At 35.8% G+C, this 27,444-nt stretch overlaps 1 protein-coding gene across 5 annotated transcripts in view; it reads right to left on the bottom strand.

The window, feature by feature from the left end:
* Window positions 1-27,444, bottom strand: part of LOC150088569 (kinesin light chain-like) — a 376,502-nt gene that overhangs the window by 183,119 nt on the left and 165,939 nt on the right. For all 5 annotated transcript variants that reach the window (XM_090369572.1, XM_090369571.1, XM_090369570.1 and 2 more), the window contains exons 5-7: window positions 26,656-26,884; window positions 22,018-22,105; window positions 12,760-12,861 (exon numbers count right to left, since the gene is read on the bottom strand). In XM_090369572.1, coding sequence (XP_090225698.1) covers window positions 12,760-12,861; window positions 22,018-22,105; window positions 26,656-26,884 — 419 coding nt within the window. The remainder of the gene's footprint in view (window positions 1-12,759; window positions 12,862-22,017; window positions 22,106-26,655; window positions 26,885-27,444) is intronic.

Genomic DNA, 27,444 nt, shown 5'->3' with positions numbered 1-27,444 from the left:
GAGGTAAATGATGTCATGATAACCAAAAGGAACCTAGAAGAGAAATTATTGAAGCTAAAAGTATATGAGGTATCTGTGGCTGTTTTAACCTATCCATAATTATTAAAAGAAGCAGAAAAGGATACCAGCAAACCTCTAGTCATAATTATGAGAATATTTTTGGATTCAAGGGATGTCCCTACTATTTACAAAAGGCAAAATGAACAGTTAGAGACCCATAAGCCTAACTTCTGTGTGAGGGCAAATAGTGTAAGTGGTTAAAGAAGTAATGCAGAATCATCTTGAGTGGAATGCAGTGATATAGCAATCACAGCACATATTTGTTAGGGGAGAACTTGCCTGACCAATCTAATTAGCTATTATACAGCAATCACAAAGGAAATGAATGCAAAAAATAATTTTTATGTTATATATTTCGATTTCAGTAAAGATTTTGGTACTACTCCACACAAATGATTGTTGTATACAAATTGGAGCAGCACTGGGACAAGTTACTACTACAGATAAAGGGTTTTGGTTAAATACAGAGTGATTATTAACTCTTTACCACATATTTTATTTGGGCTATTATTTGGATTATTAACACACATGTATTTTAAAGATTATGTATGGAATATTTATGAGAAATGAGGAGGCTTTGGGTGAGAAGAGATGTTTGGTTGAAATAATCATCAGAAGGCAGAAGAGAAATTGGATTAGATGTTTTGTGGGGTGAGGGAATGATGAATGATGTAATGGAGGAAAAATTAAAGAGAATAAGAGAATTCCCCAGATGGAGACTGGGGAAAACTATGATAGATGAACTGAGAGGAAATGGTGGATATAAAGCAACGAACAGGATTGTTGAAAACAGAAATATATCGAGAGGAAGTGAGCATGTGTATGGACCTTGGTAGAGCACTGATAATAATAAAAATAATACCTTAGTATCAACAAATTATTCCATACATACACAGATTTTCTAAAAACTGTAGAGTAACATTCATGAGTTTCAAAAAAATAAGGAGAGCATGGCCCATTTAATAAACTTTGAGACACAGCATATACACAGACTGAATCAAGGAATAGCACACAATGCAAAGGATTCTTATTTTCATTATTTTTAAATGTTTTTTGAGACTCTTTTTAAAATTAACTTCTGATTTCATTTTTTCCAATAATCCCGCTCTAATGTATGGCTACTATAAAGTAAAATTAGGAAAAAATATTCAAAAGCATGCATGTGCATAATTTCTTATTTTTACCAAATTCCTCAAAAAAAGTCACTCACTCAAGAAATCATTATCGTCCAATGCTCTTCATGGACTAATAATATGAGTAGAGTTCCTTAGGATTCATTGCGGGCCTCTTACTATTTTTAGTATTTATTAATGTTACTAATGTAGGCTTACCAAGTTTAATGTCTAAACCAAATGATGATACAAAAGCAGGCAAGGTGTTACATGACATTAATCAGGATATGGTACTCCAACAAGACCTTGATAAACTAGGCAGATGGGCTAAAAAGTATCAGTTGAGGTTTAATATCAATACTGGCAGTTGAGGTTTAATATTAATTGATAAATGCAAGATACTGCAACTGGGTAGAAAATCACCCAAATGATATTGTTATCCCAGAATAACATATCACTTCAGTGATACTAAATTTGAGGTAGTCAAAAATAAAAAGGACCTAGGGCTAGTTTGGTTGGTTGGTTTTAATGGGGGATTTTGTGCCACAAGGGTGACTAAAGCCAAAATGTGCCTGTCATAGTAATTATGTAAATGTGAGAATATTTTTCTAATCAGGCATTAGGAAAGTTTGTATAGATGAATCTGCTTTAAAAAAATTAAATAGATTGGACAGATTTGCACCACCACCACCACTGAGAATAAGATTCATCTCTAATGAATAATTCTGGGATAAGACTTGCCAATTGAGCAGCTTGATTGTGGAAACAGTCAAGGAGGAGCCTCAGCTATCATAAGAAATGAAGATGGGTGAGACTGGTATGCTAATGCATGTCATTGCAAGTACGACAACTTCCTGCTGTTTAACCGTGAATTAGATTTTCAGTATTGTGGCATTTTCTTTATTTGGAAGAGCTTATTATGAGTTTGTTGCTGCTGCCATAGATGCCCATTGGTCAATACATGCCTCTTTTATAATGGGTTTTCAGTCCATATAAATAACTAGGGCAATTGAAAACACAGGGTTGAGCAGATTTTTAGCTGCTTGATCAGCCTTCTCCTGGATTCCAGCATGCCCAGGAATCCAGCAGAACTGTAAGATTTATCATCTGTGCTCTGATTTATTTCAAAATAGGATGAGATTAGGGATATTTGTGTTGTAAGGCAGTTACTGCACTCAAGGAAATCAGTATAGATTATCATCTCTTGATTCATGCATTTTGATTGCATGAAGTTCAGCGGTGTAAATGCTACAACTAGGAGAAATAGTGTCACGCAATTTGAAAGAATCACTGCAGCACATACACATGTATTACATTTAGATTCATCACTATATATTTGCAGAGAGTGTTTGCTGATGCATGAGCTGAATGCAGTTGCTGTATATTTTGATTCCCCATTTTCAAAAAAAGCCATCACAAAATGGTTTAAATGTTGACCAAGAGGATCCATTTTTTCATTGTCCAGGTGAATATTGTCTAGTGGAACATGCCAATTCTGCATTACACTCTTCAATCTGATTCCAGCTGGTTTATTTTCATTTGGCTTATTCCTGTAGCAGTTTACAAAAAATGGGTTAAAGAGATAAGACCAGATGTGAGGGGTTTAGAGGGGTACAGGTATCCTGTGTGTTATCAGACACTCAGCCTAAAACACTGATGGATCCAATCTCTCTCTATTACAGAAGATTTAGGAGAAATCCTGCCTCCCTAAAATCCACTCATGCACACCTTCTCGATGGTAAGCCCTGTTAAGTCACTTAGGTGGCAACGAACGTGTAGAGTGGTTCTCTTCAAGACGCCTGGTCAGCGTGAAGAGGAAAAGACCAAACCCTCCAGCATATGACAGCACGACAAAACAAATGGCCCTCAGTCCCCAGCAGCTTTCACTTCCCCTCTTATGGCAGCGAGAGGATCAGAGTGGAAGCAGAGGGCGCTAAGAATCTCTGGGTACAACCAGGCTGCCATGGACGGAAACTGAACTTGGCCTGTTATAATGTAAGATCACTCATCAGTGAAGACAGGATATTAGAGCTGGAAAAGGAATTAGAAAATGTGAATTGGAATATCATCGGTTTGGCTGAAACAAGAAGAAATGAATCACTTATAAGTTTATCAAGTGGAAATCTGCCGTACACCAATGGAAACAGTGAAAGGAGTGAAGGTGGAGTTGGGTTTCTGGTCCATAAAGATTTTAAAAACAACATTTTGGAATTCAAAAGTACATCACCAAGGGTGTCAAGACTAATACTCAAGATTTCTAAGAGGTACAAGCTAAAGGTTATAATGATTTATGCACCAACATCAAGCCATGATGATGAAGAGGTTGAAGAAATGTACACCGAAATTGAGTCTTCTAGATGAACAGAAAACCCACTACACTATTATTATGGGGGACTTCAATTCTAAGGTTGGAAAAAGACAAAACAGCGCAGAAAGGGGAACTATAGGAAATTTTGGAATTGGTGAAAGAAATGAGAGAGGTGAAAGACTTGTGGAATTTGCAGAATCCCAAGGACTGTCAGCAATGAACACTTTTTTCAAGAAAAGAGTGAACAGAAAGTGGACATGGAAGAATCCAAATGGATTAACAACTAATGAAATCAACTTCATCCTCACTAACAGAAGATATATTGTGAATGATGTTACCGTACTGAATAAGGTAAATGTTGGAAGTGGTCACAGAATGGTAAGATGTACACTTGATATAGATGTAGGAAAGGAAAGGAAAAAACTGACTCAAGTAAATAATACAAAGGTCTTTGAGATAACAGAAGAGGTGAAACAGCAGTATGTACTGGAACGTAAGAACAAGTTTGAGTTTCTGCAGACTGCTCAGGACCAAGATATCGGTGAGGCATATTACAACTTTCTGGAAGTGATAAAGCCCAAGAAACCTATAGGGAAAAAGAAAAAATTAGTCAAGAAACACTTGTAATGATGAATCGAGGACGACAAATGAAGAGCAAGAAAAACACTGATGGGGAGAAAATTGAGTATACTGAGTTATGCAAAGCCATTAGAAAGAGACTCAGAGAGAACATAAGAAGATTTAACAAAAAAAAAAGTAGAACAAGCATTAAGGGAAAACAAAGGATTTAAATCAGCAGCAATGAGCAGTAATACAGAAAGACAAATAATAAAACTGAAGAATAGCGATGGTATACTTATAAACAGCAGAGAAGGCATAATTCAAATAGCAGATGACTACTATAGAGAATTATACAAGGAGCGAGGGAATGATGCCAGCAGTGGGGAAGATGGATTGCAAAGTAGCAACACATACGACATACCCGATATTCTTCCTGATGAGGTAGAACATGCATTGAAGAAAATGAAGAATCGGAAAGCCCCAGGGGAAGATGAAGTTACTGTAGAGTTGTTAAAATTGGGAGGAAGAGACATAACATAAAAACTGGCAAGGCTCTTCACAAAGTGCATTAGAAAATGTGTGACGCCTAAGCAGTGGAATAATGCAATCATGGTTTTGCTGCATAAGAAAGGAGATAAATCAGAAATACAGAAAGACAAATGATACTGAAACTGAAGAATAGCGATGGTGTACTTATAAACAGCAGAGAAGCATAATTCAAATAATTAAAATTGAAATAATTGGAAATTATAGACCAATTAGCTTGTTATCCCACATCTACAAGTTGTTAATAGGGTCATTACTAACAGATTTGAAAGAATACTTGATGAGAATCAACTGAAAGAGCAAGCTGGCTTTAGGATAGGATTCTCAACTATGGAGAAAGCAAATGAATAAAAAACACCATTATGCCTGGCATTTGTGGATTATGAAAAGGCATTTGACTCCATACAGCATAAGGCAATGTTTCGGGCACGGGAAAGACAAGGCATAGATACCCCGCATATTATGATTTTGAAGAAAATATATGAGAGTGCTACCTCCTTTATTAGACTAGACAAAGACAGTAGCAAATTTAAAATTGAGAAAGGAGTTCGACAAGGAGACACAATATCTCCGAAGCTGTTTACTGCTGCCCTTGAGGAAGCTTTCAGAAGATTAGACTGGTCGCAGAAAGGAGTCAATGTGAATGGAGAGTATCTAAACCATTTACAATTTGCAGATGACATTGTGGTCATAAGCCACAACGTCATCTGCAAGTGCTGCTCCTGATCCCAAAGAATTAGAGGGAAATCTTAATCAGTTATGCACAGTTAGTAAGGATTTTGGACTAAAGATGAATATGGCTAAAACAAAAGTAATGATGACCAAATATGCCACAGAAAGAGAAATAATGATTGAAGGAGCAGTAATTGAAAAGGTGGAGTCATACTTATCTAGGACAAGTTATTAGCTGTAATAATGATAAATGGCTGGAAGTCAAGAGAAGAATAAATTTTGGAACGATAGCATTCAGGAAATATAGTCACATACTGAAGAGCAATATACCAGTTTGTCTGAAACGTAAAATAATGAACCAATGTATACTCCCCACCATGACTTATGGAAGTGAAACTTGGGCACTCACCAAAAGAATGGAAGAGAAGCTGAGAACTACACAGCGAAGAATGAAATGAATTATATTGGGAATCAGACTGTTAGATAAGAAGAGAAACACATGGATTAGGCAGCAAACTCAAGTAAAGGACATTCTTATCAAAACTAAAGAACTAAAATGGTCTTGGGCAGGACACATAGCTCCGAAGACATGATGACAGATGGACTAAGAAAATTACAGAATGGTACCCAAGAGGAGCCAGAAGACAACGAAGGAGATGGGCAGATGAAATTTAAGAGTTTGTGGGTAGTAAATGGATGTCCATTGCACAAAATAGAAGGAACTGGAAAGTTGCTGGAGAGGCCTTCATCCTGCAGTAGATTGAAAATGGCTGATGATGATACTGATGTAAGGGAAGACTTCGAAGTTTGGCTGTATATGTAAGCAGAAGCATCTGTCTCTGAAAGGGTTGTTGTTGTTTGGTTTTTAGGAGCATTAGCAACTAAGGCCATATTGCTCCGGGGATATGCGGTGGTCATTCCCTGACCTTTCTGCATCTTCCGATTTTGGTGGTCACAGGCTTGAACCCCCGTCTCATCAAGAAGCATGTGCTATGCACTGCTGCTCCTGCCCACCTGGCTACAGAGGCACCCTCTGAAAGGATAATGGAGGTTCATGTGCCTAGAGATGTATGATGATGTCCAGAAGGCACCTAAGGCTATTCTAAAGGCATTGTGGTGAATGGTATTAAGACAATGTAATACTGATTTTTCTAGCTGAGTCATATACAGAAGCACCATAGTTTAGGCAGGATCAGATTATGGTTTGATACAAATGAAGGGAGTATCAGTCAGCTCCCCATGACATCACAGAGAGCACTCTAAGGATATTCAATTTCTTCAGAAAAATAGTTAGTATATGCTGTATGTGCAATTTCCTAGACTCGGATATTATTTACTGGTATAACATGATTCCCCAAATGCAATTCAGAGTCAGGGTGCATTTTTTGCTTCTTACAGAAGTGTATATAAAAAGTTTTTTGTGGAGACAGTCAGTAACCATTTTGTAACATCCATGACTGTATTTTATTTATTGACAGTTGGAGTTTCCTTTCAATGGAATACATATTTCCAGAGTGAGTAGATAGTGAGGTCGCTGGCATAAAGATAAGTTTCTACAGAATTTGGGATGGTTGTTGTTAAGAGTGTGTATTTTAACCGTGAAGAGTGTGGCACCCAGGACTGATCCCTGTGGTACTCCTTCCTCCTGCATGGAGATTCTGGAGAGAACATTTCAATAACAGACCTGAAAGGTTCGATCTTCAAGAAATCTCTGAATTAACGTTGGTAAATGTCCTCTCAGTTCTAGGACATGCAGGTCACGAAAGATGCCATGACACCACATGGTTTCAAAGGCTTTCTCTATATTTAAGCTCGCATGAATGCATTTCATACATTTGCCTCAGCCTTTATCATGAAGTCTAGGGTAGATCTGTTTTTATGAAAATCAAACCGATCTTTGTTGATTCTTTCTTGGATTTTATTTGCCTCATTTCAAGTTTATGAAATTGGAGGTGGTTGGACTCTTTTGAAACTGATTCCATTCCGTGTTCTTTTCTCTCTTAGCAGCATTACATGTGGAATTCCATCAATAGTTAATGTGTTTGTGAATTTTGTTTAATATTTGCGGTATGACAGTATCAGCAGCTGGCAACATCTGTTGCCAGCTGCTGATACTACTGCTGATAACAACAACAACAATCAACATTATGAATGTTACACAAGCATAGTGACTGCTATGACATCGGTCAAAAATGGTGATATAATTTTATCTGTTTAATGAAGTGGAAAAATTCCAGCACATTAGCATTGTTACCTATAATGTGGTTGAGTGTCAGACTTTAAGATTTGAAAGAAAGCTAAATGAGACTTGGCAGGCAGTGGTGTTCAAAGTACACCCAACAAGAATATGTTTCATTGTAAGAGGAGAATTGCACTGTGTGCATTGCAGAGGACATTTACCTATGAGGAGATAAAGGCGGTTAGTTGACTGTGGCCAATTTGCACTCTGGTTAAGATTACTTCCTCCCTTCTGTTTACCTTCCAAATAAAACCTGAACTGCAGTTCAGGTTTTATTTGGAGGAGTTTATTATGTGTTTGGGTTTGCCATTGAATCGTCCATTGTTCCCTACATATTCTTTGTATATTACTTTTGTAGTCAAGATATGGAACATAATACTGTGATGATTCTCTGTTAGATGAGTGCTTAACAGCATAGTCTGCACATTCAATGGTATCTCAGCATGGCCTGGGATCCAGCAGAAAATGCCCACTCGCTGGAGTTCTTGGATATGCATCAGTTTGGATTTTATGAATTTTATTAAAGGATGTGTTTGAGAAGAAATGCTCTGTAAAGCTATAAGTGCACTCTGGGAATCCGTAGTATATATCATGCTTTTATGGATGGACAGATGGAGAATATTTTCTCTTGCAAGTTTGATGGCATATAATTCAGCTGTATAGCTGCTGCATTCATTGGGAAGCGATACGGAGAAGGTTTTATGAGGGAAGATGGCTGCGGCACCCGCTCTACTCTCAGATTTTGACCCATTGGTATATATTTTTGTAAAATGCAGATGATTTTGTGTGTAGGCAATGTGGAGTTGTTGTTGTATGTTGACATTTGCAAGAGAGTGCTTTCCCCAGTTTAGAAAATAACTGTCACAGGATGGTTTAATATAAGACCATGGGGGATCTAGACTGTTTGGATCTTGAAGAACTTTCTCAAAATGTATATTCCAAGTTTGTAATAATGCCCAAAATCTGAGAGCAGCATGCTGAACTGCCCTGAGTTTATTTCTATAGTACATTGTGAACTGAGGGTCATTAATTATCAGTCTGATGGGATGGGTAGGTAGACTTTGAACTTTAGTTGTATAGTTGAGAAGTAACATCTTTCCCCTGAGGCTTAGGGGAAGTTCATGAGCTTCAATGAAAAGACTTTGAATTGGCAAAGTTCTATAAGCGCCTATAGCTATCCTCAGGGCAGAATGTTGAATAGGAGCAAGCCGTGCTAGCACGCTCTCCCTAGCAGAATCATACACTGGGGCACAGTAATCAAGGCAAGATCTGATTAGGGCTCTATACAAATGAAGTAACACGTACCTATCTGCAACCCCATGATGTTGAAGAAATAATTCCGAGTATGTTCATTTTTTCCTGGCATGACTTCCGTAAATATTTGATGTATTCCAAGATTCCACCACAATTATCATTTATTAACAGCACCGTGTTGCAGAAACTCTGCCATTCCAAACACTGAGATTAGTAATGTAATGCACCATTATATTTTGGGACTGGAATATCCAGGAAAGAGTGATCAACACATGGTTGGTCAATCAGAAAAGACCAGTAATCAATCCAACCCTTAGTCAATCAGAAGTCCAGTAACTTCAACCTATCCTCTAAGGACTGATTCTGTTGTAAATATATAGATAAATTGATTTTAATCTCTGACTTAAAACAAAAAAAAAAAAAAAAAAAAAAACCTATTAAATTTATATTCTGTTGCTGAATGATAATACATTCATAGTGCTTATATAATTCTATTTATATAGAATTAATTCTATATAATTCTATTTATTGTCCTGCCTTTATACACTCTTATATACATAGTTTCTTAGCTTTTCTTTTGATAAAATCTTTTCCCCTCCTCTGATTATTTTTAAAATTTTCACATAAGCATAAGCGTGTTCAGCTACTTTCAATTTCTTAGTAAGGGAAATGTCAGTACAACAAATACTTTCAAGCCATGCTAAAAAAAATATTTGTTATAAAAATGGTCAAATAATATAATGCAAATAACTGCACTTCTTTACACAAAACTGTTGTTGTTTGTTTGTTATTTGGTTTTTAGGAGCATTAGCAACTAAGGCCATATTGCTCCGGGAATATGCGGTGGTCATTCCCTGACCTTTCCACATCCTCCGTATTTGGTGGTGATGGGCTTGAACCCCAGTCTAATCAAGAAGCGTGTGCTACGCACTGCTGCTCCTTCCCACCTGGCTACGGAGGCACCTACACAAAACTGTAAACAATCAACTTCAAAATAATCAAAATGCTGGCACCTCATCTACTAGCACGTTTCACTAAATATATAACTCAAAGTAAACAACAGCTCTGTTGAAAAATTACTCAAGTAAGAGGGTAGGTAGGTAAACAGATCAAAAAGTTATTAATTTTGAATGGGCTGTTAATTGCAGCATTGCCAGATGCTAAATACAAAAGACCAAAAATTGTACATTATTTTTTTATGATTTTCTTTATAATGATTCTATTTTTTTGAAGCAGTACAAATTTTTATTGTGCTAAACTGTTTTCATTAAAATATATTCATTAAAATGAGCCATTTTAACATAAAGATATATAGTAAATTGGAGGAGATGAGAGATAACCTTGTTACACTGAATATTCCTTTACTAGGACATTTATTATACTAACATATTACTGTATAAGTAAATTGGAACTAGTTGAATATGTTTATGAATGATTAAATAAAAAAAAAAAAAATCAGGATGAGGATATCAAGAGAAAAAAGATAGACAAGCTATGCATATAAGAAAATGTAAAAGTAGGGCTATAAATAGAAATATGGGGAGGAATATATAGTGGACTATTTGGCAACAGAATAAAATTTAGGAGCACCATTAGGGAAAAAAAAATAAGGAAGAAAAAAAAAAAAAATTTCCCTCCCAGTTTAAAATGAATATTAGTATTCATATTGATTTTAATCTGCGATGGGAAAAAAAAATGACAGTTTTAAGTTTCAGCCATATAGTGCAAAGAAGCCAAAGGGTTTTTGGTGCACCAAAAAATAATAATAAAAGAAAAATAAATCATAAATAAAGAAATAAAAATAAAAGAAAATAAATAAAAAAGTGCATTTGTCAATGTCAATATTCAACTGCATTTCTCAGTCCATCTCCCTAATTTTTCTAAATCTTGTTCTTGTAGTTTACATTGATTACTATCATTAGCCACCCTGTCAACCTTTACATCATCTGCAAACTTAGACAGTAAGCCTGATGTACCTTCACCACTAACATTAATAAATATAGATGAAGGCTTAATGTCTAAGTTTAGAACATTTGGATACAGTTGTTTTTCTGCAGGATGAAGCTCTTTCACACGTACGCACAAACTTGCTTGGCCAATAAAACAGTTAATTCAGATAATATTAGAGAATATTAACATCATTTCGCCAATGCTTGGCTGCTTTGCTCCCCAGACTTTAATCCCAATATAATGCTGACAAACTGAACTGATATTCTGCATCTCCATTCATTGGGCCCATTGTTGTTTAAAATATTCATTAATGATATTGATGAAGACAGATCAGATTTAATGTCCAAGACTGCAGATGATACAAAGGTTTACAGGGTTGTTAATGACAGTAATCACAGTGGGCTACTACAACAAAATGTAGAAAAATTAGGAAGATGGACATTTGGAGTTTAACACTGAAAAATAAGGAATTCTTTAGGGAAGGGATGCCACAAGTTTATCAAATTCTAGGGAGCTAAATGATTTTGTGATAAATGAGAAGAAAGTGGAAGAGAAAATGCTGAAGCTAAACATAAAGAGGTGGATGGGATCTATCCAATTATATTAAGGGAGGCAGAAAAGGAGGTAAGCAAACCCTTAGCCATAATTATGTGAGTATCAGATTCAGGGAAACTCCCCATGTATCCCCAATTCACAACGGGAGAACAGAGTGACATAAGTAATTACAGACCTGTTAGATTAACTTCTGTTCCAGGAAGAACAGTGGAGTAACTGGTTAAAGAAGTAAAGCAGAACCATCTAGAGTGAATGCAGTTATACAGCAGCCACAGCATGCATTTAAGGGGCAAACATTATTACTACATTGTTATTTTGTCATGTCTGACAAAAAGAATGGATACCATGATGCAGTAACAAAGAAACTGGATGCAAAAAATAATTTTGATATCATATACTTTGATTTCAGGAAGGCTTTGATACAGTTGCACATAAAATACTGCTGCACAAACTAGAAAAATGTGGCATTAAGAGCAAGTTACTGCTATGGATAAAGGGTTAGTTGATTGGGGAGGGGATGGGGGAAGAGAGAGAGAGAGGGGTTAACAATGGGCACTGCTCTTCGTAGACTAATGTTAAAGTCCTCCCCCACCCAAGGTTTCAGTGCTGGCCCATTGTTTTTAATATTTATTAATAATCAGGCTTAATATCTAAGTTTGCAGATAATACAAAGGTTGAGAGGGTGGTTAAACATAGTAATTAAGGTAAACTACTGCAACAGTAATTTACATAGAAAAATTAGGAAGATAGGCCGAGAAATGACAGCTGAAGTTTAATATTGACAAATGCAAGGCACTGTATAGGGGTAGCAGTAATCCAGATTAACATACAACTGAGATACTACACTCAACGTAGTGAAAAATGAAAGACCTGGGGGTAATTGTGCAGTCAGATGTGAGTTCTCTGAGCAGCGCAGACAGGCTTCCAGGACAGTTCATGGTTCTCTCAGTGATATTCAGGAATTCTGCTTGCAGAGTGGGTGAAAAAAAGTGGGTGATCAACCCACTTTTTTTTTTTTTTTTTTTGCTGATGTTGTAAAGCTTGCTTTCGTGCATCATTTTTTCACTACTAATACGAATACATTTAACTATTGAACAAATCAAGCTTATCTCATTTAAGACATCCATTAAAGTGAACTTGTGACAAGTACAATAACAGAGCTTAAGAATCATATCGAAAAAAAAAAAAAAAAGATAAAACTGCATCGACCTTTTGCAATAGGATTATTTTAAACCTAAAGAAAGAACTACAAACTTTTAAAATGATTTCTTTCCTGTTTTCACAAAATAAATAAAAAATAAAAATAAATAAATTTATAAAAATCCTATTTTGCAAAGGAAGAAGTACACTTTATAATTTAACTTTCTTCCCCTTCCCCATTTTAAACAAATTCAGTCAAATATCCAAGAATAAAACTTTGCACAAATATTTTTATAGCACATAAACATCTAACCTCTCAAAATATAAAAATTTGTAATCAGGCATTATATAAAGGCACTTACTCGTTCTCTAATTTCCAGTGCCCTTTTACAAAGAGGCTCAGCATCCTTATATTTTCCTCTTTTTCCATAAAGAACAGCAAGATTATTAAGAGTTGCAGCAACCTGTAAATATAAAAATTTTCAGGATCCATAATACAAAAAATTATATAGGAGCTGTATAACACAGCACATACAAAACAACTGGGATTTTCAACCTTTTAAAAAATGAGGCCCACATTAAAATCCACCATAGGCTATACTAAGATTTAAAATTAGGTTTACAATTCAAAGCTTTCATGCAGAAAGGCTAGTGGATCTCACAGAGCTCTGAATGGTACAATGGCCTGGTGTAGATTCAAAATAAGTATGCATAAACAATATCACCAAACAAAATTTATATAGAAGTACTTAAATGCTTTTAGTGATGAAAATGATTTCTAATTAACAAAATCAAACCAATTAAAAATATTAAATACTTAAGGTTGCCAGTTTGAAATATCTGCAGCAATCAGTCTCATTAGCTGCAACTTTTGGTTTCATTTATCTGCAATTACCAGTTAATTCAAAGTAAACATGTTTGTTGGCTGGTGACCATAAAAATACTAGACACATGTACACAAGGAAAGTTCAACGCAAAAAAAAAAAAAAATCTCACTGGATGGGATAGATTTTAACAAGTACTAATCTAAAATATAATGGAACTAAATTGAAATTTTATTCAAAATCTACAGGGCTTTCCAATAGTAACGCTCGATTTTTGTAACGCAATAAAACAAATTGTGAGAGTGATAGTGATCTATTTTTATTTTTATTATGAAGTATATGTGTTAACATTATGTTTTAAAAATTATATCAGATAAATGTCCGCCGCGGCTTTGTCTGGTTTGGTTAATCCTGGATACCCAATTGGTGATGACGTTATCGCATAAAAGTGGCTCAATTTCAGCAATAACGCGCCTAATGTTGGCCTTTAAGACGGCAACCGTCCGTGGTTTGTTAGCATACACTTTGGATTTTAGAAAGCCCCAGAGAAAAAAAATCCAGTGGCGTTAGGTCGCAGGATTTGGTCGGCCAATTAACGTCACCATTTCGCGATATAACGGAACCTTCAAATTTCTCATGCAATAGTGTTACTGTATCACGTGCCATATGGCACGTAGCACCGTCTTGCTGAAACCAAATGTTTGTTAGATCGATTCCATCCACTGCAGGCCAAAAAAAATCTCTTATCATAGCCCTGTATCGCTCACCGTTGACCGTAAGTGCCACTTCTTCTTCGTTTTCGAAAAAATACGGACCGATTATTCCGCCGGACCAAAGTGTACACCATACCGTAACTTTTTCGGAATGTAGTGGGACCTCATGAATCTCCCGTGGGTTTTCATCGCTCCAAATTCGGCAATTTTGCTTGTTAACAAAGCCACTTAACCAGAAATGAGCCTCGTCACTAAACATTATTTTTCGCCCAAAATCAGGATCGACCTCCAACTGCTCTAGCGCCCAATCAGCGAATGCACGCCGCTGTGCATGATCGTTGGGCTTTAGTTGTTGGGTTAATTGCACTTTATAAGGGTGAAGCCCTAAGTCCTTATGCAGGATTCGCCAAGTTGTCATCGAAGACAGGCCAAGTTCTTGAGCCCGACACGGAATGGACTGTTGCGGATTCTCACGCACACTTTCCCGGACTGCAGCAATATTTTCAACGGATCTTGCGTTTCGCTGACGTACAGGCACTTTCAGATTTGCCACAGACCCAGTTGCTTCGAATTTGTTTATTAAACGGCGAATTGTGGATTCTGAAGGACGTTCGTCGACACCATAAACTGCACGGAGTGCACGAAACGTTTGACGAATAGAACATTGGTTTTGATAATAATTTTTTACAATTTCGACTCGTTGCTCAGTCGTGTAACGCTCCATAATAAAATGCAGAGACTAACTGAATACGGCTACCAAAGATACCACCTGTGTGACTGTCGACTTCGTCATGCGCTGTTGCCAAACATCGAGCGTTACTATTGGAAAACCCTTTACAACTCATAATTTCAAATTTAGTTTCATAGCTTTTAACAATTTTTTTTTTTAAAACATCTTTTGTATTCAAATATCAACTAAAACACACACATATTTACTTCATACAGATCCAACACAGAAACCCATATGTTCTGTGCATAGAAACTGAAATTTTATTATTCTGGCTAATGTGAAAATTGTAATGTGAGAATTGGTAAATACTGGACATTTACATGTCCAGTATTTGCTTAATTCTGATGGGATCCTTCCACTTGTTCAGATTACGAACCTAAGGGGGCATAAATTCAAATTAAGAAAAGACAGATGTAGAATAGATGTGCGGAAATTTGCCTTTAGCCAGCGGGTGGTTAATTGCTGGAACAAACTTCCATCTGTCGTTGTGGAAGTTGATAGGTTGAATAAATTTAAGGAGGAACTGGATAGGTATTTGGAGGGAATGGTGTGATTTTTTTTTTTTTTTGGCTGATGCTGCATAAGCTCATACACATGCTTTCTTGCATCACATGCCACTACTACTACTACCAGACAGTCAAAACTGGATACAAGGAAACCCTATAAATGCTAAACAACAGCAAACAATAAAAAAAAAAAAAAAAACACTGATAATTAATAATAACTACCACTAACTTTTGGCAAAGGACCCAAGCAGAAATTTAATAAAAGGAATTTTGGCACACAGATTCTGGAAGTATTACGGAGTCTTCAACCATAAGTGGTTAAGTTCTGTTGTCATGTTTTGTTGTACAGATAAAATGTCGACTAAACCATTTCTAGAGCTTCACTTTGAGTTTGGGGAAGAGAAAAAAATTACATGGAGCTAGAATTGATGAATATGGAGGGTACATAACTACAAGAATGTTTTTTTAGGCAAAAATTCTTGAATGTAGAATGCTGGTGTGTGACCACTGTCACACTGAAGAAACCATCCACCATTTTTAAACAGCCGGTGGCACTTCCTCCTAACTTTATCCCTCAATTGAATCAGGACTTCTTCATAACAGGCCTTGTTTATCGTTTTACCATACTGAATGAATAATACACTGAATAGGCAACTGAAAGAATTACCGAACAGGTACAGAGCAATGTTAAGAAAAAAGTTATGTATCAGGAATGAAATTGAAAGTGTCTGCAATTTTGCTTAGATCCAGACAGGAGGGAGTACATGAGAGCCTTTTCAATCAATCCGGAAATTGTGCAAGACTAATCAGGTAAAATTTTCGGTATGTGCTTGTTAACAGGAAAGACTATTTTTACAGGTATGGGACATACTTAAATAGAAGACGGTCCAAGAATACTTTATGATGCTATCAAAGCAGTGTTATGCAGGTCAGAAAACTGCTAGCTGGTAGGTGGTGTGGAATATACAAACTAACAATTTAACATGAGCCATAAGCAGAGGTGAAACTGATTCTTGCACAGTTTCAATTCAGACATGCACCTGTCTGCCTACCTGAAAACAAGGTGTCAGGGATTACAAGGCCTGATCAGGATACTCCTGGGATAAGCAAATATACAGCATATGTTAAGGTTACTAAGAGCAAAAAACAGGTGCACGTATCGATGTTTGTACAATAATGCTAGGTGTATAGTAAATAAATTTGATGAATTTGAAGTATTGATTACGTCATCTAATGCAGAGACCGTTGAGATATCGGAAATGTGGATCACTCTGACGTAAAGGATGCAGAATTTGAATATACAGGAACAATGAGTACAGTGTATTAATGACCCCAAAAGTGCATTCATATATGACTGGCTTTGCAAATTATGCCATATAATACACAAGTGTACTATGTCTGTGATGGCTGATGGGAATCAAAACCAGACCTCTTCAAACGATTGGCAGAACTCAATGTATCATGTTGATTAGGCTGCCATGGAGGTCTATACAATATTTATATGTATGTATATGTGGCTTTCTTATAGCATTCCAAAAGGAGTTGCTAAAAACCCACCTTGTGTTTCTCTTTCTGATGAACATGTCTACAAAATCAGTCATTCTACAGTATTACTTGAGTGGCATGACGCATAAGTAAACCATGTTGTTCAAAGATGATAAATCACTCAAAACCTGTTGATATTATTGGAAACATTTACATACATATTTCCAATTATACCAACATAGGTTTTGAGTGATTTATTACTGAGGTTTTGAGTAATTTGTTACTGAATATGTATGTATATATATATATATATTCAGTCTTATATATATATATATATATATAAGGCTGAATATATATATATATATATATATTCAGCCTTATGATCTTGAAGCGATCAAGAACTTGTTCTTGCAACTGAAGTTTCCTCTCAATGTTGGCAATATATGCTTCACTATTTTCGTCCACATTATTTGTTACTGTTTAAGTGATTTCATCAAAAAAAAAAAATTAATAAATAGATAACATTACTTCCTTTTTTTTCATGTTATTTTCTCTATTTTGCATTTCACTTTTGAGTATGATTGCTGTTTTCATTTTTTGAGTGGAAGAATTCAATACAGCAGCCACAATGCCAAGAGATCAAAAATAGATTGCATAATCTATTCTACATCTGTCTTTTCTTAATTTGCAATCTATTTTTGATCTCTTGCAAGTTCACAAATTCAAGTCGAAATGACACACAATATTATGTATCAATAGAGGACAGTATGTAATTTCTGTGAGCCAATTTCCAGAATTTTCTCTGGATCATTTGTCAAGTTATGTTTGTTTGGAACTGGTAGCACATGGAATGTAATGAAGCCTTATGAACTTCAAACTGTCCTAATTTTTAAAACATCTCTCCAAACTCAACTAAATTTTATATATCCATTTCACCCTTGTTCTTTTTGAATAACTACAAGTAGTTATGCAGTGATTTTCCCCTTCTTTCCCATTTTTCAGACCAACTTCAGTGAACACTGGTTACCATAGCCTTAAAAGCAACTGTCACTTGGTCTTGTCATACAATACGTACAGAGAGGAGAGGTGGGGGGAATTAAACTTTTGGTTAAGAAGCATACAGAATCCAAAGTGGCAGATCATGTTTTGGTTTGGTGTGGCATAAGCACACTAGGAAAACGAACGTGAGAGTAGGAGTCTGTTATAGTTAAAGTGACTGAGATGAGTATAATGAACAACCATACACACAGACAGAAATGATCCAGTAAATCAGAATGTCTTATAAGGGGGATTTTAGCTTTTCAGATACTAACTGGAACTTGTGGTTAGCCAATCACACAGCAGAGCTTTTCTGAATTTAGTGGATCACTATTTTGTACACCAGCATGTTAGAGAAGCAAACAACAGAAAACAATATTCTTGATTTGATTATCAACAGTGACTCTTCATACATTAAGAATCTCCACACTAGGTAGCATTATCATAATACAATCAAAGTTCTTTATAGCAACCTTCTTTTTAATATCCTGGCACATTGTAATACACATATAGTAGGTTCTATCCAATTTCCCATAAACTTAATGCCATTTTATGTTTATCATAACAACCTTGAAAGGCAAAAATTCTCACCATTCTATGTGTTTTTACTTTCTCATAAAAATATTCTCATTTTAAAACAAAAGCATATTGAAGCTAATAATGAGCTCACAGGCTGAACTCATGAACATGAAAAACCTCTTGTTAGCAATTTCCCACACTAACTAGTAAATTCCCATGCTTGTTTGTAATGAAATTAACTTCAACTAGAAGTTCATTTTATTACACTGTAAGTAGAAACTATTGGGTCTCTCTCTCTCGCTCTCTTTTTTTTTAGAAAATCCCAAATGACATGTATCAGAACCAATAGTACTTAGTGCCATGATCGGTTGAAGGTTAAGAAGCTGAGATGAAAGAAGATACTTGTTCACATTAGACTAGAATTTCTGTAGATTATAATTTTCAGCAAATAAATGTGATGGGAAGTTTTTCCAGAAAACTGAAGGTAAAGGAACAAATAAGGAGGAAAAGCTAGTTTTGTGAGTTTGAAGTTGGACAGTAAAAGGCTGCTGACTGGTTGTGGTTGTGTTCGGACTGGTTTGGAAGAGAGGGGGGGGGGGGTATAGAAGCCAATTTGGAAGAACAGTGCCCATGGAAATATCTATAGAAAAGCCATGCAGCAGAAACAGAATGTCTATAGGACAGAGATTTTGTAAGAGATGGGATATTGATTAATCTAAATTCCCTCTTTTGGAGAATGGAGTCTAGAAGCCTGAGAGAGGTTATGGGGACACTGGCCCAGATGTGGGAAAAACGCTTAATGGTAGGGCAGGTTTCAGATTTGTACAGAGTGATTAGCTGTTTAGAAGAAAAGTAATGCCAACATCAAAACCGAAAATCCAATTATTTAAATGAATAGGAAGCAATATTTATGCTAAGAGAAATTAGAAGCCAGGGTAATCCCTAAAAGAGATATTTGATCTTGTCTAGAAAGCTGAGTGTCACTGAAGATAAGCACAGGAGCAGAAGAATCCTTTCTGAAAAATATAACACAGGACTGAGTTTTAGGAGAATTGACATTAACTAAGTTACCTTTGTTTGGGGTGGATCTATCTGGTTATATTAAGGGAGGCGGCAAAGGAAGTAAGCAAACCCTTGGCCATAATTTTGAGAGCATCCTTGGACTCAGGGGGAGGTCCCCATAAACTGGAGATGTGTAAATGTATCCCCAATTCACAAAGGGGGATCAAAGGGTGACACGAGTAATTACAGACCAGTTAGTTTAACTTCTGTTTCGGGTAAAATAATGGAGTCACTGGTAAAAGATGTATTGCAGGATCATCTAGACAAGACTGCACCAATAATTCAGACACAGCATGGGTTTGTTAAGGGAAAGTCTTGTCTAACAAATTTGATTGGATATTATGATGTGGTTACAAAGGAACTAGATGCAAAAAATTATTTTGATATCATATACTTGGATTTCAGGAAAGCTTTTGACACTGTTGCGCATAGAAGACTACTGTACAAATTGGAGCAGAATGGTATTAAGGGCAAGTTGATACAATGGATAAAAGGATGGTTGAGTGGGAGAAAACAAGGGTGGTAATCAATGGGTGCTGCTCTTCGTGGACTAATGTTATAAGTGGAATCCCACAGGGTTTAGTGTTGGGTCCACTGCTGTTTTGTATATTTATCAATGATATTGATGAAGGTATATCAGGCTTAGTGTTGAAGTTTGCAGATGATACAAAGGTTGGCAGGGTTGTTAATGACAGTAATGGAAGTGTGCTACTGCAACAGGATCTAGAAAATTTGGGCAGATGGGCTGAGAAGTGTCAACTGAAGTTTTAATATTGACAAAGAATATTGAAACAGAGAAACGTACCAACTGTATGGTACTACATTTAAGGTGGTAAAAAATGAAAAAGACCTGGGAGTAATTGTGCAGTCAAATATGAAGTTTTCTGAGCAATGCAGACAGGCTGCCAGGGCAGGTAATGGGGTTTTGTCAATGATAGACAGGAATGTTGCTAGCAAGGAAAAGGAGGTGATTGTCCCTCTGTATAAGGCAATGGTGAAGCCACGCCTTGAGTACTGCATACAGGTCTGGAGGCCTCATTTTAGGAAGGATATAGATTTGCTTGAGCATGCACAGAGAAGAGCAACAAGATTGGTGAGGGGAATGAAGGCTTAAGTTCTGCAAATTGCAGCAGCTGGAGACTAGGTGTATAAGGCCTTGAATGGGTTGACCACGCTGAATTCTGATGGGATTCTTCCACTTGTTCAGATTATGAACCTAAGGGGGCATAAATTCAAATTGAGGAAAGACAGATGTAGAACAGATGTGCGGAAATTTGCCTTTAGCCAGTGGGTGGTTGCTGGAACAAACTTCCATCTGTTGTTGTGGAAGTTGATAAGTTAAATAAATTTAAGGAGGAACTGGACAAACATTTAGAGGAAACTGTGTAAATTTTTTTTATATATTTTTTTTTATTTTATTATTATTATTATTTATTTTTTTTTTTTTGGCTGATGCTGCATAAGCTCATACACTTGCTTTCTTGCATCACATGCCACTACTACTACTACTACAATTCCCTCTTTATCCCTGCTGAAAAAAAAAACTCTTGTGTAAAGAATGTTCTTTTACATTGGTTAGGTTTTTTTCTCTGATAGATTTGGTCGATAAGGACTTCTTACAAGGCAAATACGCTTTCAGACTACTCAACAGTCATCTATTACAGTATAGTGGTTTTGCTACTTGTCACTCATTTGGGGAGTTCTGGATTCGACTCCTGTCAATGATTGGAGGGATTTATAAAGTCCTCCTCAATTGAACCTATAGTTAGCTGATCTCAGGCATAGAGAGTAGGGTTCCTCCTCACGAGGAGGAACCCTATGTCTACTTTAACTCTACTAAGGTTTTCAGCCTGCACAACATAAAAATTGGACAATGAACCCAGACTTGTACAGACATGATATACAATGTCACAATATGGTCGAAGTTGCTGATGCATTTAAAATCCAACTACTACAACATTCACAGGCTTTCAGTGGACAATTATTTCTCTTGCCTTTATACCACTATGTTCCTCTCGCATGGCTTTAGATCTGTACAACTTGCATGACAACCATGCAGGCTTAGACATTTTAAAATGTCTGTCTTGTGTTCTGCAGATTTTAAAATGTTAGAGTAATAATCCTCAACAGTCCTGCACCAGATATTCTTTTGGCATTTCCAGTGTGATGTTTCTTTTTAGGAATTCTTGACAGAGAAGATTGATTACAGGCAACCTTTCTGGAATGTAATAACTAAAAAGCTCTCTATAAAAAGCAATAATTATATTTTTCCTAATGGTTAACTACACATTTATTACACAGTCTGCAAATGAGAAGCATTCAACATGATGCAACAGTATGCTAATATTATAGGATGATGAAATGATGCCCTTAGATAACCTAACTAAATGTGTTATAAGATACTAACGAAATAAGAAACTTTAATGGGACAACGTAAATTTTGTGACGTGTGTATGTACACACACACACACACACACACACACACACACACACACACACACACACACACACACACACACACATTATGTAGATGCAGTAAAACATTCTTTTTTAGGGGAAGAGTTTGCTTTTAGTAGCAGTTTTAAGGCCAGACTCAAACTGTAGCTGATATGTGAATTATTTTTTGAAGTGAGAGAGAGAGAGACAGAGAGAGAGAGAGAGAGAGAGAGATTAGGTATTTATGTTACAATTTACATAATATGAACTTTGCAAATTTCTTAATATGATAAGTTCTGGCACTTACAGCAGGATGGTTCTCCCCCAACGTTTTCTCCCTGATTGCAAGAGCATCATTTAAAAGATTTGCAGCATCTTTATATTTATTTTGGTCTCTAAAAGAAAGTAAATGTAAATATTAATTAATAACACATTCCTTATGAAATTTATAGTGTCATATATACTAATATTATCAAAAAAGTATCCAGACATCTCTGGGATTTGGGAAAAATGAACTACATCTACCATTCACATGTCAGGAATGGGTACAAATGCAACTGTGTTCATGCTAGAAGCAAGAAAATCAAATATAACAGATGGGTTGAAGTGTTGAGCTTAGAGACTTCCGACAGTCACTAAGCTCACCGCTCCTGCAGGACTCATTGTAGGATACCATATTAGCAATCACTCGGATCATGCCACTGCAGTCAAATTGCAACACTCTATATCAGCAGTGGCTAATGCAATCACCAGAAAGAGATTGGAAAGAGCTCAAGAAGAGTGTTAAGTGGATCAGCCATCCTTATCAAATACTATCAATTCAGGGAGGCCAGGAACTGATATTAGCAAAAGGATGTATGTAGGAAGCTTGGTGGCATTGGATTTTAGAGAAGCACTGCTGTACATAAAGTAAATGTAACAGCATCAACTTACCTATTGCACAATCCATCATAATTAGTTCATGGAATTTAGGAAAGTTGCATTGCAGAGCAAGGAATCATAGTACACAGTATTATGAACAGTTTGGATTTGGCAGATGACCAGAAAACATTTACCAGAGTGTGTCATCATCCCAAATATGAAGTTGGACAGAGGTACTACCACTCTCTAGGGTTGCTTCTCTTCACAATTAGTTATTGTTCCTGAAACAATGAACGCTATGCATTACAGGGAGATTCTGGACAATTTTTCTCTTAATGCTATACCAGTAGTAATGAAAGAGGCCCTTTTTTGTTTCAGCATGACAATGCACCATGTCATAATGAATCAAATCAAATGAACCACTGTCATGCCTCATAAAATAATTAAGACCTGCAATGACGTGGGCATATAAAAGCTTACCTGGCCTGCCCAGAGCTTTTTAACACCTTTATTGGTATTTGTTGGGGTTAAAAGCAGGAATGAAGCAGGAATGACCAAAATACTATCCTCCTGATATCAAAAATTGGTTTTAGAATCTTTTAACAAGGGTACTGCATTTAAGGCCAAAGGCATTATTAAATATATCAAAAAACAACGTTCTTTGAAAATACAGTGTCTAGTTACACTTTTGGCAATATAATGTTATACAAAACAGGATAAAAGAGTTTGTGTTGAATTTTTATTTAATCAAATATATTACAGATAAGACAAAAATTCAGGGCTAGAAGCCTCAGACTATGGAAAAACTTACAGCATGATATTACATAAGTTAGTACAAATGAATCATGTCTAAATGTAGTAATTAACTTCAGTTAACTTATTATGTACAGACATAATGCATTTGTACTAACTTATATGTCTCTTTACAGATAATTAGATGACAATTTTCAAAATAATTATCTTGGCTATTTACATATTTTTTCATGAGTTATGTAACTGAAAAAAAATCTTCTTCAAACTCCCATTTTCAAAATTCGTCATTTCATTTTATTGTAGCTACCATAACTTCCACTCAAGTGGGAAATCAGCCATTTAACAAGTTCTTTAGTTAAGGGAAAAAAACAAAAATCACTTTCCAGGGTTAGGTGAATAAAGAGGATTTTGTAATACAGTTACAGAGTGTTTAGAAAAGTATTTAGAAGTTATTGTAACATGATGAGCAAATGCAATGTCATGGAGTAATTTCCCAGCTTTTCCTTGTCCACAGATGGATGTCTTTTCTTTCTGACTGCATGTCAAGTGCTTAATTATTTCTGAGTACAATCACAGACGACTTTTCTATAGAATCAATACAGAAATGAAAATGAATAAATAGGTTTGCCTATAATTTATCCAATTTGATCGATTTATTACTAATACTATTGGCAGTCCATCCTAAGATGGTTATACCACAAGAAGGCAAACAGGTAGTTTGCCTTCTTGTGGTATAACCATTAGTTCTCCATAAGGCTAGCTTAGGAGGTGTGTGAGGGAGGGATCTCTCTGTTTTCCTGGTTATATAGTTTTAGTCCCTTTTAAGCCAGCTGTTGAAAATTCCAAAATGGAAAAATCAAAACTTTGTACCTGCACATGAAGAGCTTGTATACAGCTGAATTCCATGTTGATAAGTCAGCAATGCTTGTCTGCAATAGAGTTCCATATCCATAAGTTAGCAATATGAAGACTATGAAGCAGTATGAAGAGTCATTGAAGATGAGTACCATTCTGATTACCAATCAACAAATGTCAATCCAGAAACAGTAGCACAGTGGAAGGGAATTGAGATAAAAATTCATCAGGTGACTGTTGCTGGGTCAACTGGCATATATAGAAACATTGCATATGATATACTTGAGAAAGGTTTTTCAATTTAACTTAACAATATTCTAAGTATATTTAAGTGCCACTCTATGAGAATGAGGACACCTTTTTCCTTTATTATTTATTTATTTTGTAAAATAAAGCAGCAACTGTGAAATACTTTTTACAGAGGCAATATGGAAAAAAATAAAGCTGGCAGGCAGCATTGCTTCTTTCATCTTCAAATTAATGACTAAAAATTTCACTTAATTCAATTACAAAGACTGTTGTATAAAAGTGATGCTTGGGTAGCTAACAGTTTGTTAGGCACAGAGTTTATGCTTTAGATCTGTTACAGCCTCACACCTTTACTCTTTCTTTTTTGTTGCTTATTACACTAGTAAATTTAAAGGCTTATGTAAGACAAGATAAGAAAAAAGGGAAGAAAAGGTAATTACAAAAAATGCTGTACAAAAATGCCAGAACATTTTAGGTCCACAACACTTTGGTCCTAAGTCCAATCATTACTTGATGATTGGACTTAGGACCAGCTGGTAACACACACATCCCTGAAACACAAAAAATTCCATGTTGCCAGGTCAGCAGGCAAGGTGATATCAGTATTGAGATGGTCAAGGAACTCAACAAGTCACAGGCCAGTACAATTAATGGCAAACCTGCATGAAGCCATCAAGATGAAATGGCTAGGAAAGTTACATTATGACATCCTTCTCCACCAAGTCAAAACAACATCCACCAAAACATCCTTATTCACCCCATCCCATTTCCCAGAGCTTTCTGCCAGTGAGGACGACTGCTTTCTAAAATTCAGAAACACCTTTGTGGACAAAGACTTTCGATGGATGATTAAGTGATGTGTGCCATGAGAGAAACTGGATTGTGGAGGAAAGAGGCGAGGTATATTGCAGTTTAGGGTGACTATTTTGAATACTAAAATATACATACTTTTTTTTTCAAAAGCTGTATTTCTTCATAGCCATTCCACAAACTTTCTGAACTTCCCTTCTACATAGGAATTACAACAGTGCTTAACACTACACTACTTTAAATTTGAAGGAATAGGTACACAATTTTGTCTATTTTTTGACTATTTTGTCTCTTCTGCAGTTAGTGCTTTTGAAGAATGAAAATTCTGGGAATGTAAAGTAAAATACATTAGATTAAGCAGAAAAACCCCAATATTAAGCCTATCATAACATGAAAAATCCAAAAGTTTATTACACAAAAAATATATTGGGGTAAAAAAAAGCCACTTACAAGCTAAGTTCTAATTGGATGGTATTTATAATCCGCGTGGCAGCAATCTTATTTCAAGACACAGATCAAAATATTCCTCTCTTCCATCTCACACGATACCACAGTTCTCCCCATTTCATTAATATGCATTTGAATATAGTACTTCCAAAATCTAAAGAAAAACTATCAATAGCAAGTCATAAAACTGAACTTGCCCTTGTGCATACTAACAATGTGCAAAAAAATTTAATTGTTCTGAAATAAAATTACATACTGTACTTCGAAGGCAGATGTGTGTACATTCATACTGTCAAAAATTACTAGTCATTTTAACTTTATGCAACTCCTAATGGGTTATTTGTGGATTCCACAAAATAATGGGTAATCAATGTTGTAAATTAGAGAGACATTTCCAATCTGATAGGAGTACATCCAAGTTTAGAGATGCATTATAATATGGATTTAGCAATCTCTCCTTTAATATTCCTGGCTAGATTCCATAAGTTCCTCACACTATTTCACATTCAAACATTATAATTTCCCTTTCACTCCATTTTCAATGATCACACACTTGTTTTGTTTCTTTACTAGACCTGTTACCTGGGCCAAGAGTACTGCAGGTCTAAAAGAGTGCTCCCCTGTGAACACTGATGGTAAGGGGGAGAAAAAGCTCATCGGGTATCTTATTAAAATTCAGAGAGCGCCACCTAAAGTTCTATAACAAAAATATTTACAAAAAAAATAGCCATCTTAGATTTAAATAAATGTAAAATACCAACATTGAGTGGCAAGTGATTAATATAACTAAATAAAATTAAGTTAAGTTGTTCACTAAACAAATTATAAATAATCAAATTGAGAAATGATATTTTGCTTTAACTCAGCATAAAAATTAACAAAGAAACGAAGACCAACAATATGAAGACAAGAGAATTTCAAAAATTAATGAACTTTACCTATAAGTCTATATATTACTACTATTTATTACCTATACACCAATGCTAATATATTTAACATTGTAGCAACATCTGGATGATCACGACCACTGGTCTTTTCTAGGTCTTCTAATGCTTGTTTGCAAAGAGGTACAGCTACCTCATAACGACCCTGTGAGGCATACTGAATAACTAGATTGTGTAATGTACGTAAACGAGCAGGAATCTCGTAACCAACTGTCACTGATACAGACATTTGAGTTGATGGAGTTGGAGATAAAGCTAAACAAAACAAAAGTAAATTTAGTTCATTATTTAATTTTGGTTAACTACAACAAAAACAAATATGTTGAAGTATTTTTTTTAAAGTTTGGATATGGTGTTTCTAATTATTAGTGTGGCAAAATGATATAAGGAAATGACAGTCAAAGTATCTGCATAACAAAAAAGAAAAGAGCTCTTTGTATTGCATAAATAAAACCCATACATTCACCATTCACTTCTTTTAACAAATATTAAAAATTCAATTCCAGGGGTATCTGCCGTTATCTTCCATTAAGTAACAATTTATCCAATTCCATTTAATTTGCATACTCTTTGCTCCATGATGTTATATGGGAGTTTCTTCCAATGCCTAATTACTAGGCACCTGCGAAACGATCTGATTGAGGTGTATAAAGCCTTGAATAGTTTGAGGATGCTCAATGCTGATGGGATTCTTCCTCTTGCTCAGAATAATCGCCTGAGAGGCGATTCAAATTGAGGAAAGACAGTTGTAGGATAGATGTTTGGAAGCTTGCCTTTAGCCAGCATGTGGTTGATTGCTGGAACAAACTTCCATC

Source organism: Mastigoproctus giganteus, chromosome 3 (assembly GCF_048544385.1).
Source record: "Mastigoproctus giganteus isolate SK-2022 chromosome 3, ASM4854438v1, whole genome shotgun sequence".
Lineage (NCBI taxonomy): Eukaryota > Metazoa > Arthropoda > Arachnida > Uropygi > Thelyphonidae > Mastigoproctus > Mastigoproctus giganteus.
Note: the sequence above shows the minus strand (reverse complement) of the source record. Positions and strands in the feature narration are given on the sequence as shown.